A 14552-nucleotide genomic window follows, 5' to 3' on the forward strand; every position below is an offset into this window, starting at 1 on the left:
ATTGGACAAGAATCTTTGATTCAATGAACCTTCTTTGATATAGCACTTGTTGTTGAAGTGTTGAGTTGAAGCAACCAAGTGGCAAGTGTGGACGTTTGAATGGTTGGCACACACCTTCAATATTCTCACACAAGGTTCAAGTCCACACTAAGTAAAAAAGAAAATGGTTCGGTGTATGAACGGAGTTCATTCACCCAACCATGAAAACAAAAAGAAACAAAAAGAGACATCAAACACTACAGAGAATTGTAGGCTAGGGAGTTTCAAAGGTGGATGCATTAAAACAAGATGCAATAAAACATGTAGAATGTACTCTACTTGTCTTAGCTTGTTAAAAAATTCGAGTTTTTTTTGTACACCTGTCCTTATTGCGCTCTGTCGCCTCCTGGTACGGGCTGGTGGTACGGGCTGGTGCGCCCGTACGGGTGCTCGCTATTTCTTCTGGAAATTCTTCGTCTTTTATGCGTCTGGTGTCGAGGTCGGTACGGGCGCGCGGTACGGCCTCGTCCCACCGTACCCACGGTCGCTAAACTTACAACGACTTCTCTAGAAAAGTTTCTGGTTTCTTGGTTGCTTCGTAGGAGTGGTACGGGTAGATGCGCCCGTACCGGTTCCCGTTAAACTCCTTGGAGCCTCAAAAACCATTCATTCTTCTCCGAAAATTCACTAAGGACCTGAAACATTAGTCCAGCATCTAAGAACACATGCATACATTCTGTAGAATTTTTTTAACCAGGATATGCAACAATTGATTTCATCAATGATCAATTCAACCTTTTGAAATAGTCCCAAGCCAACTCTAGTAGGAAATCATGCATATATAAAAGTGCCAATGCAACATAAATGCAACTATACTCAAGACATAAAATTAAGAAAGACACCTAATAACTTCCAGGTTGCCTCCCGGGAAGTGCTTTCTTTAAAGCCGTATAGCTAGGATTTGATGCTCCATTATTATTTTATAGAATGAACTAGAATTATGCCTTTATGGGGTTTGGAGTATCTCATAGTGGAGTACGTTCGGAGTCGTACCCGCTTGCGATGCATCGGCATCTTGTAGATGAATAGGTTCTCGCTCTCAAGCGAGTGTTGATGCACCAAGCATGGTGAGCATTCCTTCTTATGTGGCTGCAATAAAAAGTTTAGGGATTCATGAATAAATTTTAAAGATTTACCTTGGCTTTCATTGTAGGGGAACAATTCATAGTATTCTTCTTTCGCATCAGAAATTGGTTCCTGCATATTAGCATCGAAAGATTCATAGCAAGGTCCTATCTCTAGTTCATCATTACTAATGCTCTCCTCATGAGTATCTAGGCATAAAGCCTCCACATATAAATTATGTTCAGTTTTAGAATTACAAGAATCACCACTAAAGAGAGATGCATCATTAACAATAATAGAATTTGTAGTGTGTAACTCGTTGTCAACCTCACCTTCTTGGTGTTCCTCCTCTATATCTTGTGAATCCTCAAATGCTTATTTTTGAGAACTACAAGTTTGCATTGTTCCTTACTCTTTATAACAAGTGCATTATCACTAAGATGTTCATGACAATAATCAACAATATATTGGAAGGTTTCGTACGCCATTTGTAAAAATTCATCATCACTACTCATCATAAGTATCATAATTTTTCAGAGTAGCTCATGGGCACCTTTATAAAGAACATACTCTATATTTCCCTATTAGAATCATTACTATAGAAAGATGCCAAGGCTTTATAATAAGTATGAGAACATTGAAAACAAAAATGTCGGGCACACATACATTTATGACATATTATTTGATAAGAAGAACTTAATGTGTGAGAACAGCCTATTACTTGATGATACATCTTGTATACATGCGCCTCATTAGTAGTTATGTGTTCTTCTTCGTTGTACACGTCGTCCTCTTCTTGAGCAATCATGTTTAGGAATTCTTCGTATCGCTTCTCCTCCATTGCAAGTTGCATAAGTTCTCTAATAGACATCTTGGAAGACATGATTAGTAGAAACAGTTTTTATAGTTTTGGGTTTTATATTTTTTTTTATTCTTTTCAAATAAGTAAAAGCAATAAGATAAAAATAAACAATAATAACTTGAAGCTAGTATCGTGTCTACAACGTGTGGAGAATTACACCCTATTTATGGAGGTGAATACAAAGTTAGAGTACACGATGAGGGATATTTTTATGCAACATGGATGGCAGTGTGATCTCCTGATTGGCCCTGCATCACCTTAGGCATGTTTACAGTTTTTGAGATGATTTCTTATATCACACCTTTTTTAGTTTGGTTTGAATTTTTGTGGCCGTGTGCATCTTTTATATGCAGATGCCCGGTGTAATGTTTAAATCTTTTAAGTAATGAAATGGCCTTAATCGAATAAAAATGATGCTTTTTCATAATAGGCCCAGGTTACAAGTGTTCAACTCCAACATCTAACCTAACAACACAATCCAAGTCCAAATGTAACCTTTCTCTAGTGATAAACTTACTGTGAGAGACTAACTAAAGGAAGAAATGATTCTTAGAATGCACTTTTATTTTCCAAGCTGCATACACATTTTTTTTCGAAATGGGGGAAGTATCGCCCCAGCTTCTGCATCCAAAGGATGCACACGGCTTTTTTTATTTAATTATTCACAACACCTTACAAGAGCAATACAAAAGATCAAACTCAAAGCCACCTCGCTAAACCTACAGAGGGATGAAGGGGGTGACAATTCACCAACTCATATCATCCAAAAAACCAAATGCCTTCCCTGTGCCGCCCAATAGCGGATGAGAAGCACATCCAGATCAAGCGCACTCTCAAGCATACGCCAACGCACACGCCATAGAAGTTGCTACCGCCGTCTTCCTCGACTCCATCTTCAAGAGAGATCATCGCATTGGCCATGTCAGGCCTGCCATCGATGCCGCCACGACGCCAGACGACTCCACCGTCCTGCGCATGTCCATCACACTGCATCCGTCTCGAGACACCACTGCACCATGCCACGGCGACTCGACGATGCCGACACAGAAAAAGCACACCGCTCCACCTCAGCACCACCACCATCCGTTGTCTGCTCCGAAAACGATACCCACAACAGGGAGAACGGCGTTGCGTGCCGCTATCGTCCGATCCGGGAGACCCGGGTCTAGGGTTTCCCCTGGAGCAGCCCAGACGAAGAAACACAGACTGCAGAGACAATGCCTTCAACAAGGTAATGACGAAAGGCGCCGCCATCATCCGCCATGACCGAAGTCCAGGCCGGCTTTCACCGGCAGCTGCGCCTCGCCATCGGGAGCTAGGCGACGGATCGCAAGATCCGCCACGGCTAGCCACACAACTAGCCGATCTCCTCCGGCGAGAGAGAAGACCACCACCACGGTGCCACGGTCAGCGGCACTCGACGCCCGTCGGCGCCGTCACCACCATCGCCATCCAGGGCCACCGCCCTTGGTGCCGTGATCCCAGCTCTTGAGGAGGAGCAGCACGCGATCCACCCCCATCCCCACCCGCTCGGCCATGCCAAGGCGAGGAAAGAGGAGAGGGTCCGGAGCCGCGCCGCCGCCCGCCCTCCCGGCAAGGCCACGGCGAGGAACGGCGGAGAGGGCAGCGCCGCCATGGCCAGGGCCGCGTCGCCACCCCCAACACCGCCCGCGCCACCATCCACCAGAACCGGGACCATCCCCCCAGCGCGGAGGCGTGCCTCCTACCGCCGCACCAGGGGACCACGCGAGGATCCCCGCTGCCCCCATCACCGGCCGCGCCAGGCTTCGCCGGCGGCGGCCTCCGGGGACGACGAGGAGGGGAGGGGAGGGGGAGGGGAAGGCTGCGGCGGCGGCGGCTAGGGTTCGCCCGAGTCGCCCTTGGAGGAGGACGACCCGTGCGTTGTCAATGCATATGGTACTGCCATATTTATCTATATTGTCCCCAGCTGCATACACATGGGTAGGCATAATTCCTCTAAAATTAACAACATACATGGAGATCACAACATATATGCATTTAGATTCAAATTTCCAAATGATAGCGTCCTCATCAGTACTAAGGTGCAGAGTGTTAGCAATCTGAAGAACCTCATTTGGATTCAAAAATATATATGTTTTCATCAGGAACTAATGCAACAACTGAGACATTTTGATCGAGCAATGATATAATCATATAAGTATCCTAATATTGAATATCTAGACTGGAGTACCAAACCAATGATCCGCCATGTTTTTTCTTCCTTCAGTTTCTTCCTTATTGTCGTATGAATGATGTGAACCGTCGACGTAGGATTATACACTAGAGTACTAGTACTATAGTAGTGAATTTACTACCAGACAATGAGATCAATCGATGGTAATGGAGTGACGAGTTAGAGGCTTTAGATCTTGCCGACGGTTGAGGTCCATCTGTCGAGCATAGCAAGGCACTCCTTTGGACGGTACTCGGGCGCGGTGTGGCCACCGCCCTTGACGGTGGCGAAAGTGAGATTGTAGGCATACTCCGTCGTGAACCCTGCGACCTGACGGTTGGCGTACCACGGCCTCCATGGCTCCACCACGGGGTAGCCCAGCGTCCTAATCCACGCCTGCGTGCCCACGAAGGTCATGTCCATGTCGTGGTCGCCGTTGTACACCAAGCCCCGGTACCCGCGCTGCGTCAGGTTGCGGTGGTAAGGTATTGTGCTGCGCAAATCGTGGCGGAAGTGCATCAGCGTGGTGCACCGGCTCCACGCACCGATTGATCCCTCCCTGATGCCCAGCGTCTCCCTCACCTCCGCGTCGTCCGCCCAGATGTACGACAGTCTGTACCCGTTGTCCCGACACTCTACGGGGAGACGCAGCATGTCCTGCTCCTGCACCAGCATCCTCGCTGATCTTCTTGCGAGGACGTTGCTTGTTGTTGTCGGAGGCCGCATCGCCAGTCCGCACATGGGCTCCAGGATGTGCACCGGGTTGATGGCCCAGGTGGCCTGGCTGATCTCCTGCAGCGCGTTGGCGCACTGCGCGTTCGTCGGCGGGCTGACGAAGTCCCCCATGCAGCTGCCCTGCGCCGCATCGTAGAGCTCGTCGGATATGAGCCCCATGCCGTGCATGAAGGGAACCTTGCCGCCGGTGTCGTACTTGTCGTCCGTGGCGGCGTTGCCCACCAGGTACCCCTTAAGGTTGAGGCCACCCTCAGGATGGTTGGCGATCTCGAGCGCGGTGACCGGGACGGTGTAGCCGGAGTAGGAGTCGCCGCCGACGTAGAGAGGGTTGGAGGCGAACTCGGGGTGCTCGGCCAGCCACTTCTGCAGGAATATCCGGAGCTGCCTTCCGGTGCCGGTAAGGCTGACGTTGAGCCCCTCTTCCTCCCGCGCGTAGGAGAAGCCCGTCCCCACGGGCGCGTCCAGGAATATGACGTTGCTCACCTGGGTCCATGAGTCCTCGAAGTAGACGAGGCGCGGGAAGCCCTCGGTGTATCCGGCGACGTCGAACTTGAGAGGGCCGATTTCGAAGAGGAGGCCGGAGAGGGCGGAGCAGCCGGGGCCGCCGGTGATCCAGAGGATGAGAGGGTCCTCTTGCGGGCTGCGCTCCGACTGGATGAAGTAGTAGAAGAGCTCCGCGCCGTGTGTCTCGTCTACCTCCACGTAACCGGTCTCCAGGGAGAAGGGAAGAGGGCCATCGAACCCCTTCACGTGCGTGATGGTATTTCTCTCCCTTGCCGCCGCAGCCGCCGCCGGACAACCGTAGCTGGCTGCTGTAACTACGACGACGAGGAGCAGCAGCAACTGCTTGGGCATGTCCATCTCGAAGCAAATTAGTTACCCTGGACTGGACTAGCGGCGCTAGTGCTTGGAGGCAACTATATATTGTAGCACGAGCAGTCCAGTTGTATATATGCCGGCGCTCGTTTACATACACATACGACATGTACTAGAAGTGTGATGAAAAAGGTCTGTTAATTGACCAAGCAATTGAGATCTTGATTTTATCGACAAGTATGGTACGAATATAAGAAATGCGGTCACTGATCACGTAAGCTACTTGGTCTGTTTCGGAGAGTCCGATCGACACCGCCAGTGCATACGTACGCTTGAACGACCGACGATAAGAGCCGCTAGCTCGCGATCACGACAGCATGCAACGACGCAATTTCTATGCGACTCCAAAGATACAATTCTAACATGTTTTTCCTCTTTTATGAAGATTTGTGTTTTTCTATTCGCGCTTCACTTAGGTTTCCCCGCCAAAGTTCAATTAAGTTCGACCCTCAGCTCTTTGTCAAATGTACTTCTGCTAGCCCTGAAGTGTAAAAACCATATTTGGATTTGGTCCCAAGTCCAAACAGAAAACGCTTTAATGACGTGATTGTAGCCGAGTCAGAAAAATAATGAGTCCAAGAACAATCTAATACAAAAAAACTGAAATTTGATTTGATTTCTATAAAATCATCTAATACAAAAAACAATCAAAACTGATTTTTAAAATTTTGTAAAGAATAAAAGATGAAAATGAAAAACCAATTTGTATTAAAGTGTAAATAGGATGTCCAGTATGGAGATTGACAAAAAAAATTAAAAATCTAACAAATTAAAAAAAATCAGACATATGAGAAAATATACCACGTGGTTATAAATGAATAAAACTAAAAACTGGAAATGGGAATTTGTGTATGTCATGGATTTCAAATTTTGTTGGACATTACTAGTATGCTGAAAATATTTAGTTCAAACTATATGGAACGGGTAGAGTATTTTTCTTCACTTGATATGTGTAATTATTGGTACATATCTGTAGTCAAAGGTTTAAAGTTTAATTTGGTCTTCCATATCATCATGTACAACATCCGTTTCATATTAGTTGATGTAGCATTGGTTAGATTTGGTCTAGACACACATATATCTAGATGCTTTTTATTTTGTACATTCACCCATTTTTTTTTTAAATGTCACCAACTAATTTGAAACGGAAGAAGTACTTAATCTGTTGAACTATTTATGTTCTTTTTGTCTTTCAACTATTTTTTTTTGTTTTATATGTTACTCACATATTTTACAATGGGAAAAAAGTGGAATTATTTGGTTGTTACTGCCAGGAAAAGAGAGAAAGGGGAAAACAAGTTGCATACGGCTGGCCGGGTGGGTGATGAAAACTGGGGCGCGAGGGATCTGTGATAGGTGAGAGTGGTGGATAGGATATGTATGGCCTGGATCAATCAACGCATTGAAGATGACATGCATTTGTTTGGCTTTTCTGTCATTTTCTCCTTCCTAGGTAGGAGAAGCGCCCGGCTGTACATACGTGCCTACTCCATTGGCAACCCCTCTCTCGTCTCTATGTTTGTCAGCTAGCTAGGGGGCGGCGTCGGTCTATGAACAGGTTTGCGTTCCGTGCCCGTCAGTACCGCTATCTGGTCTTGATCTTGCCGAGGTGCGCAGATCTTTCAAACCTAGGAAAATCATGGGAGTTGGGAGCAAATCATTTGTAGAATCTTGACAATGGACATTTGATTGTTGCACCTAAACCTGCAAAAGCTTTTTAAAATACTAGTAGCGTGGCCCATGCAACGCACGTATTAGTAATGCAAATATATTTTTTGTATTTTAGATTTTTCAAAAATTACTCATGGAGTGTCAACCAAATAAATCTAAAAAATATGAATGCGTATAATAATTTGTTAGCCAAATAATCATGTATTTGAAAAAACAAATCTGAAAGGTGCGATTATAAAAGTGACTTCCTGAACTATATTGTATACCTTGTTGAAAAACATTTTTTTTTCCTTGTTTGTAACTCTCAAGTATAATAGTTGACATATTTGTAAGTTCAATTCTGAAGTTTGAAACAAAAGCAGTATGTCCGAGAGGGTGCCAACACGGTTTCATTCAACATTAATACATGCAGTTTAAAAACTCCAAACCACCTAAAAATATTTGTCTTTCTGCTCCTCTTATGATTAAGAGTGAAATCCACTTTTTACTCTGTAGTTGTGCATTTGTGACACATTTTACCTCATTTAGTGGAACTTCTACCAAAATATCCGATTTAGGAGACTTTAAACACGGTTTAGCCCAATTTAGAATTTTCCTTGTTAATGTTAGATATGATAGGCATGATACGTCGATGCGGAGCGACAAAATATGTAAATATATGAGGGCCTAATGGGCGATTATGTCCAAACTTTTTTAATCCATATGCTTTATTCATCATTATTGCTTTGATATTTTTGGACCTGATTATCACCTAACACCTTGCTCAATGTACACACACAAAAAGACAAGGGTCCAAAGCTTTTAAAATGAGCAATCTACACAATTTTTTACTCGGCGGGGTAATTAGTGTCACAAATGCAAAATTAGAGGGTAACGTGAAATTCACTCTATGCTTAATAGTAAGTCTAAGCTTAGAAAATTACGGCATAAATGATCGAAGTGGATTACCAAAAGGAATAGAGGGGAGATCATCGTGCTGTGCGCCATGCTGAACTCAACCGTTTCTCATCACTATCTTTGTTTCAGTAGGTTGAGTTACTCAGCACCTCCTGGGACAGAGGAAGCTCTGCCCAAGAAACAAATTTTGTGAGGTCAAATAACCACAAATATTATTTGCACAAGCATAACAAAATAAATAGAGAACTATACAATAATGTCAAAAATGGTATACTCGTGTTTATGCAATAAGCGGGCCAGATACAAAATTTTCATCAGGATGGTGGCAGATTCCGGTTACATAACGAAAATGCAGAAATACAATATGTATATACTGATTTGCCTCCTAATAAATATTCTAGTAGCTCCACCCTAAATAAGTAAATATATGATATTCCTCATGTTGAAACCCAGACAAAAGAAACAGAAAGAAGGATGTCGTTCAGAAATATAAACAAAAGGAGAAGAGATTATCTCCAGGGCATACAAAACCTCTGAAAGATAAATATATGCAGCAAGTGTGTATAATGAGTCACCAAATAATCTACCTGAGCTATGTTTCGCGAGTTCGACCGACCAGATTGTCATCCTCCATGTTGGAGAAGACGAACACCTACAAAGCAGATTGCAATGAAGATGCGATACCTGCATATTGTTAGAATCTACTCTCTCTGGTCCTTTTTAATTGACTCAAATTTAGTATAAAGTTATACTAAATCCGAATCAATTAAAAGAGACCAGAGGGGGTAGTTATTACGAACAAGCTTAATCAACTATATAATATATTTTTTTAGAAATGGGTATTACCCGGCCTCTGCATCAAATAGATGCACACAGCCCTTTATTAAAACAGTTGAACTGTAGCAGTCTTAAAAGTCTTACAAACTCCACCTCAACGATCACATAAGGTGCTCACAAAGATAAGCCAGCGGAAGAACGAGACAAACATAGACGTAAACCACATCTTACACCTATGTATATTGTATCCTATTAGCACGCTGCCAACCACCCTGGCTGAAGATAGCCCGAACGACCGCCATCAGTCGAGTGCATCCAGACTCCATAGGTATACGCTGATCCTCCGGCTGTAGGTACGACCACATGTGAATCCAATAAGTAGCCTTGTGGATAACCTGCAAAAAGAAGACACCTTCCGCTCTGTTAAAAACAATGTCATTACGACAATTCCAAATTGCCCATAATAAAGCACAAACTCCTACACGAATTCGCGCTTTAGTTTTCTTATCTATCCCATTAAGCCACTTACCAAATAAGTTCTTAATATTCGCTGGTGGTGAGATGTTGAAAGTAAAATGAACAACTCTCCAAATTAGTCTTGCAAAGGGACACTTAATAAAAAGATGCTCAATGGATTCATCATCAAAACAAAATGCACATTTCTTTGAACCCGTCCAATTCCTTTTCACCAAATTGTCCTTAGTTAGTAAGACTTTTTTATTTAAGAACCACATAAAAATCCGGATCTTTAGTGGAACCTTTAGTCGCCATATGTATTTCTTGAGGAAAACAGTATGATCATTCATGAGATCAACGTAGAGCGATTTTACTGTAAATCTTCCATTCGCAGTAAGTCGCCAAATGAATTTGTCTGGCTCTTCCGAAATTTGTACCTCCATTAGGCGCTGTAACAAATTTACCCAATCCGTCCATTTTTCCTGAGTCAATGTCCTTCTGAAACTAATATTCAGTGGAACAGTACCCATAACCTCAGCTACTGTGACATTCTTATTTCTAGTGATGTTATACAATGCGGCATACTGATCAGCTAGAGGTTGTGTCCCTAACCAAGTATCTTCCCAAAATCTAGTTTTTTGTCCATCACCAATGACAAATAAACCACGTTGGAAGAAAACATTTTTAACAGACATTACACCCTTCCAAAAGGGTGAGTCATTTGCATTAGCTTGGAACTATATAATATATGAGATTACTGTAGTATCGAATAACCAAATCAAATCAGATTCATCACTTGCTCGGAGGGGGTATGGCACAAACGTACCTACAACGCAGCTTAAATCATAAATATGAAGTCCCTTTTATAGATACGGTCACTTGTTCAGAGGAAGTTTGGTTCGATTGGAATACCTACGGTGATTCGCGTCATAGACCTGCAATCCGTGGGTGTGCACGCACATGATATGCAGTCAGCAGGCAGCCTCAGCAGCTAGCCAGCCACGAGGAGTTGGGGTGTGGCGGCCGCGACCATGTCCCGGACGTCCCGTCTGCGACTTCCAGGTCGACGCATCCATGCGGTGAAAGGAGGTTGATGGAGGGGAGTGGTCCATCAGAGCGAAGGTAGGTAGCGTCAGGGTGAGGGGAATCGAAATTCGTGAAGTAAACCCAGCGGCAACAACGGGCTTGAGAGGGGTGAGAGAGGCGAGACAAATCCAGTACTTTGGGAATCATGATTTTCCAGACGGAAGAGGGGCGACGTCGTTCGGTTTGAAGCCGTGAGATGTGAGAGCTGAGATTCAGGAGCCGCGCAACGAGACAGAGGAAGGAGAAGAGCAATTAGTGGGAGAAGTTTAATTAACCATCCGGGGTCGTGGGCGAGAGACGGAGGGAGAATGGGCGAATCTGGATCATTTGTGTGTGAACGGCTAAGATGTATTTTTCCTGCCAACTTCGTCTTCTTATAAGTAGTTGAGATGAAGATGGAGATGGAGATGTGTGAACGGCTAAGATGTAATTTTCCTGCCAACTTCATCTTTTTATAAGTAGTGGAGATAAAAATGAACCGACGTGCCTCTTCTGTGCTCTCACTCCCTCCCTGTTCGATTGGGATGGATCCAGTCCGGAGAAACAACCTCGTATGGCAATCAATACCCAGTGGGCTCAAGCTACAAAAGTAGCACTTCCATCTGGTTCGGCCCATTTTTAAGTATTCGCTGCATGAGAAGTTCCGAAGGAAATCAGTCAATCAAGGCCCATTGTGTCATGCGAGAAAGGAATTACTTTGTTTTGGTTGATGGATAATTTTGGTAAGGAAGAGAAAAGATTTTTTCACGGTCATTAGTAACAAATAATATATGATAGAAATAGACCAGCAATCTACAATGATTACGAAACAAAAGCTAAAAGAAGCGAGTAAATATTCGAGATCTTCAAACTCTTTTCTTCTTCCATGACACAATCTCATACTTTTGTGAAGTCAACTAAAGATAGATAGAAAACCATAGACCTAAAGATACCAATGAGATTTCTTTCATAATTTTAATTCCAGCCACAATTCCAAGGCTACATGCACGCGCAATCATTAAAATAGTCAATCAACATTAGCAAGAGTACAAACATCGGTATGCTAGGAAAAAAATAACCCAACTACATGGTTAACGTCGCTAGGGAGCGGAGAGTACGAATCACCATTGTCGGAAAAGTGGCAGCCGGGATAAATATTGTGACAATAATCCTACTCGCAGCAACCATGAGAAAAGATCCAAAATCGATCTCGCGAAGCAAGATCTGAAGGCTCATAATTAGAGAATTGTAATCTTCTAACGCCGTCGTTGATGCCGGGATGGAGATCTCATCATCAAACGAAGGGTCGAACATCAATTTTTGTAGATGATGCCATCTCCCTTGAGGCGGAGGCCAAGAAGAAGACGGCTACCAAATCCTAACCTAATAGATTGAAAAGACTAATTTTATTGAAAACTCCACGCATATATCGGGTTTCTCATACCTCCTGACACCAGCGAGGCCAACCGGAAGGGGGGAAGGAACCGACCTATGGAGAAGGCACAGGTGGTGGGCGGCACCAGTTTATTAGGAGGCGGCGGCCGACGGAAGATAAGATGGTGATGTTTTGATTGTGGTGGTAGCGGTAGTTTCTTAGGAGGAGGCGGCCGACGAAAGATAAGTTGATGTTTGGATTGTGACACCATCGACAATGAAACCACTTTAGGTTTGGGGTTGCGCTCGGGGGATCGAATCCTTTGATCACCTTGGTCCTCGTTGTTAGGGTTCGTGCATGGAAAACAAAAAAAAGCCCTACACGTACCACCAAGATCAATCTATGGATTCACAATCTTCAAAGAGATGATATAGGAGACTCACCGAGAGGATGTGGAAGGCTCGATGAATACTATGATCGCGGTGATCCCCGCGCCTAGGCATATCCTTCCTAGACGCGAGGAGTTAATCCTCCTCCTTACTCCAAGAATCGAACAAACAATTCCTCCGCAGTTATCCATGCATATGGCTGATGTTTGGGTTTCTTGCACCAACACATGATTATTGCAGTACTTAACATCAGCAAACATTTATTAAAAGATCGATCTCATGGGAGTTTTGCAGAATGGACACTACACAGCCCCACAAATGTGTTATCAGTGTAGCCACGTTCACACCCAAACCGCGGTTTGGAAATATCCAATTCTTGAGGTTGCTACAGAACTATTGTAATCAACCAGATAGTTTAAGCAGTTTCCGAATAAGAAAAATTATGAAACAAAGTAAAAAAATAATGAAAGTAAAATAAACAATTAAACTAAAGAGATGGTAGTTGTAGGATTGAATGGAAGGAGAGGCGGTTTCTCGCTTCGGTATCACTAGTACTTGATGGACAAATATATGTAATCCATTATCTACAATAGATTTCTTAAACAAATAAATGTTTCTTATTTGATTACCGGGATGTCATACTGTCACTATGCATAATTCTCGCGGTGTCAAATTGTAAGCCAAAAGTACACTTCCGGACCAAAAGTACAGTTGGTTGATGGCAACAAAACTACAAATGTATGCATTGCCAAAACATCTGGACTCGAAGTTGATAGTGATGAAGCAATGGTGATTTTTCCCAAAGGTGACTCGAGATTTTATATCGAACTTCCAAGGAAAAGGCTTAGTTCTTCCTTCTATCCTCTTTAAGCAACATATCTAGTAAATGCAACAGTTTTGTGTCTCTAACTCCACCGAGATGTTTGCCGGGCACTGTGCTGTGTAACAGTGCAAGTAATATAAAACTTCAATAAATAAATCAAGCAAAGTGAACAAAATATTTCTATATTTTCCAAATAATGAAGTCTTGAAATTAAAAGTGCAAGTAAATCAAGTTTAAAGGTTGTTCTTATTGTTTAAAATGAACTGGGTTTCATGGTTCACTTGATCTCTTTCTCATACACATGGTGGAATGGATAAAACACTAAATAACAAGCAACAAGTGATGGCAAGTAATAATATGTTGTTGATAAGTATATATTCATATGGGCATCACGTTCTAGCATAGAGATGATGCAACACATCTCACTTATACTCCCTTGCTAAGGAAAAACTTCTCAAACCAAGATTAAGAATGAACAAAGTATTGCCTTAAACACTTTGACATGGTTAGTGCATTTAGCAAACTATCTTTAGTAAACAAGGCCACCTAGATTTTCACTAGATGAACAACAACAACAACAAATACCTTATGAGCACACAGATATTGCCACTTCCACATGCACAATACCAAGTTACTCCACATAACACACACATCCCCCACATCGGTTCTTGCATAAAATTTTGATCAGAACATAGTATACATGAACATGCTAGCATATGCTCCTATTAATACATCAATCACAAAATACTTCATTGCATCTCATTACTCATCTCATAGCAAAAGATCCACCATCAAAACTGTAGGATAACGTTGCATAGAAAACAAAAAAATTCCTACCGCGAACACGCAATCCAAGCCAAGATGCAATCTAGAAGATGGTAGCAACGAGGGGGTATCGAGTCTCACCCTTGAAGAGATTCCAAAGCCTACAAGATGAGGCTCTTGTTTCTGCGGTAGACGTTCACTTGCCGCTTGCAAAAGCGCGTAGAAGATCTTGATCACGATCGCTTCCGGCGCCACGAACGGGCAAGCACCTCCGTACTCGGTCACACGTTCGGTTGTTGATGAAGACGACGTCCACCTCCCCGTTCCAGCCGGGCAGCGGAAGTAGTAGCTCTGATCACGATCGCTTAGAGCGCCACGAGCCGGGCGGCACCTCGTGCTCGGTCACACGTTCGGTTGTTGATGAAGACGACGTCCACCTCCGCGTTCCGAGCGGGCGGCGGAGAATGTAGTAGCTCCTCTTGAATTCGACGGCACGGCCGCGGGCGTGGTGTCGGTGGTGGTGGAGAAATCCGGCGGAGCTTCGCTTAAGCGTGCGGGATGTG

The 14552-nt window shown here is 43.8% G+C and overlaps 1 protein-coding gene across 1 annotated transcript; it reads right to left on the reverse strand.

Moving 5' to 3' along the window:
• Nucleotides 1-4060: 4060 nt before the first annotated feature.
• LOC124700212 (serine carboxypeptidase-like 2) lies at nt 4061-5865 on the reverse strand. Its single transcript, XM_047232375.1, has one exon. It carries the CDS (start codon nt 5754-5756, stop codon nt 4350-4352), a length of 1407 nt encoding a protein of 468 aa, XP_047088331.1. The 5' UTR covers nt 5757-5865; the 3' UTR covers nt 4061-4349.
• Between the last annotated feature and the right edge of the window lie 8687 nt (nt 5866-14552).

The sequence above is a fragment of the Lolium rigidum genome, chromosome 3 (genome assembly GCF_022539505.1).
Source record: "Lolium rigidum isolate FL_2022 chromosome 3, APGP_CSIRO_Lrig_0.1, whole genome shotgun sequence".
NCBI classification, from domain to species: Eukaryota; Viridiplantae; Streptophyta; class Magnoliopsida; order Poales; family Poaceae; genus Lolium; species Lolium rigidum.

What these genes read in the sequence shown, in the direction of transcription:
- LOC124700212 (XM_047232375.1), bottom strand. Translation starts at nt 5,756, where the DNA reads ATGGACATGCCCAAGCAGTTGCTGCTGCTCCTCGTCGTCGTAGTTACA.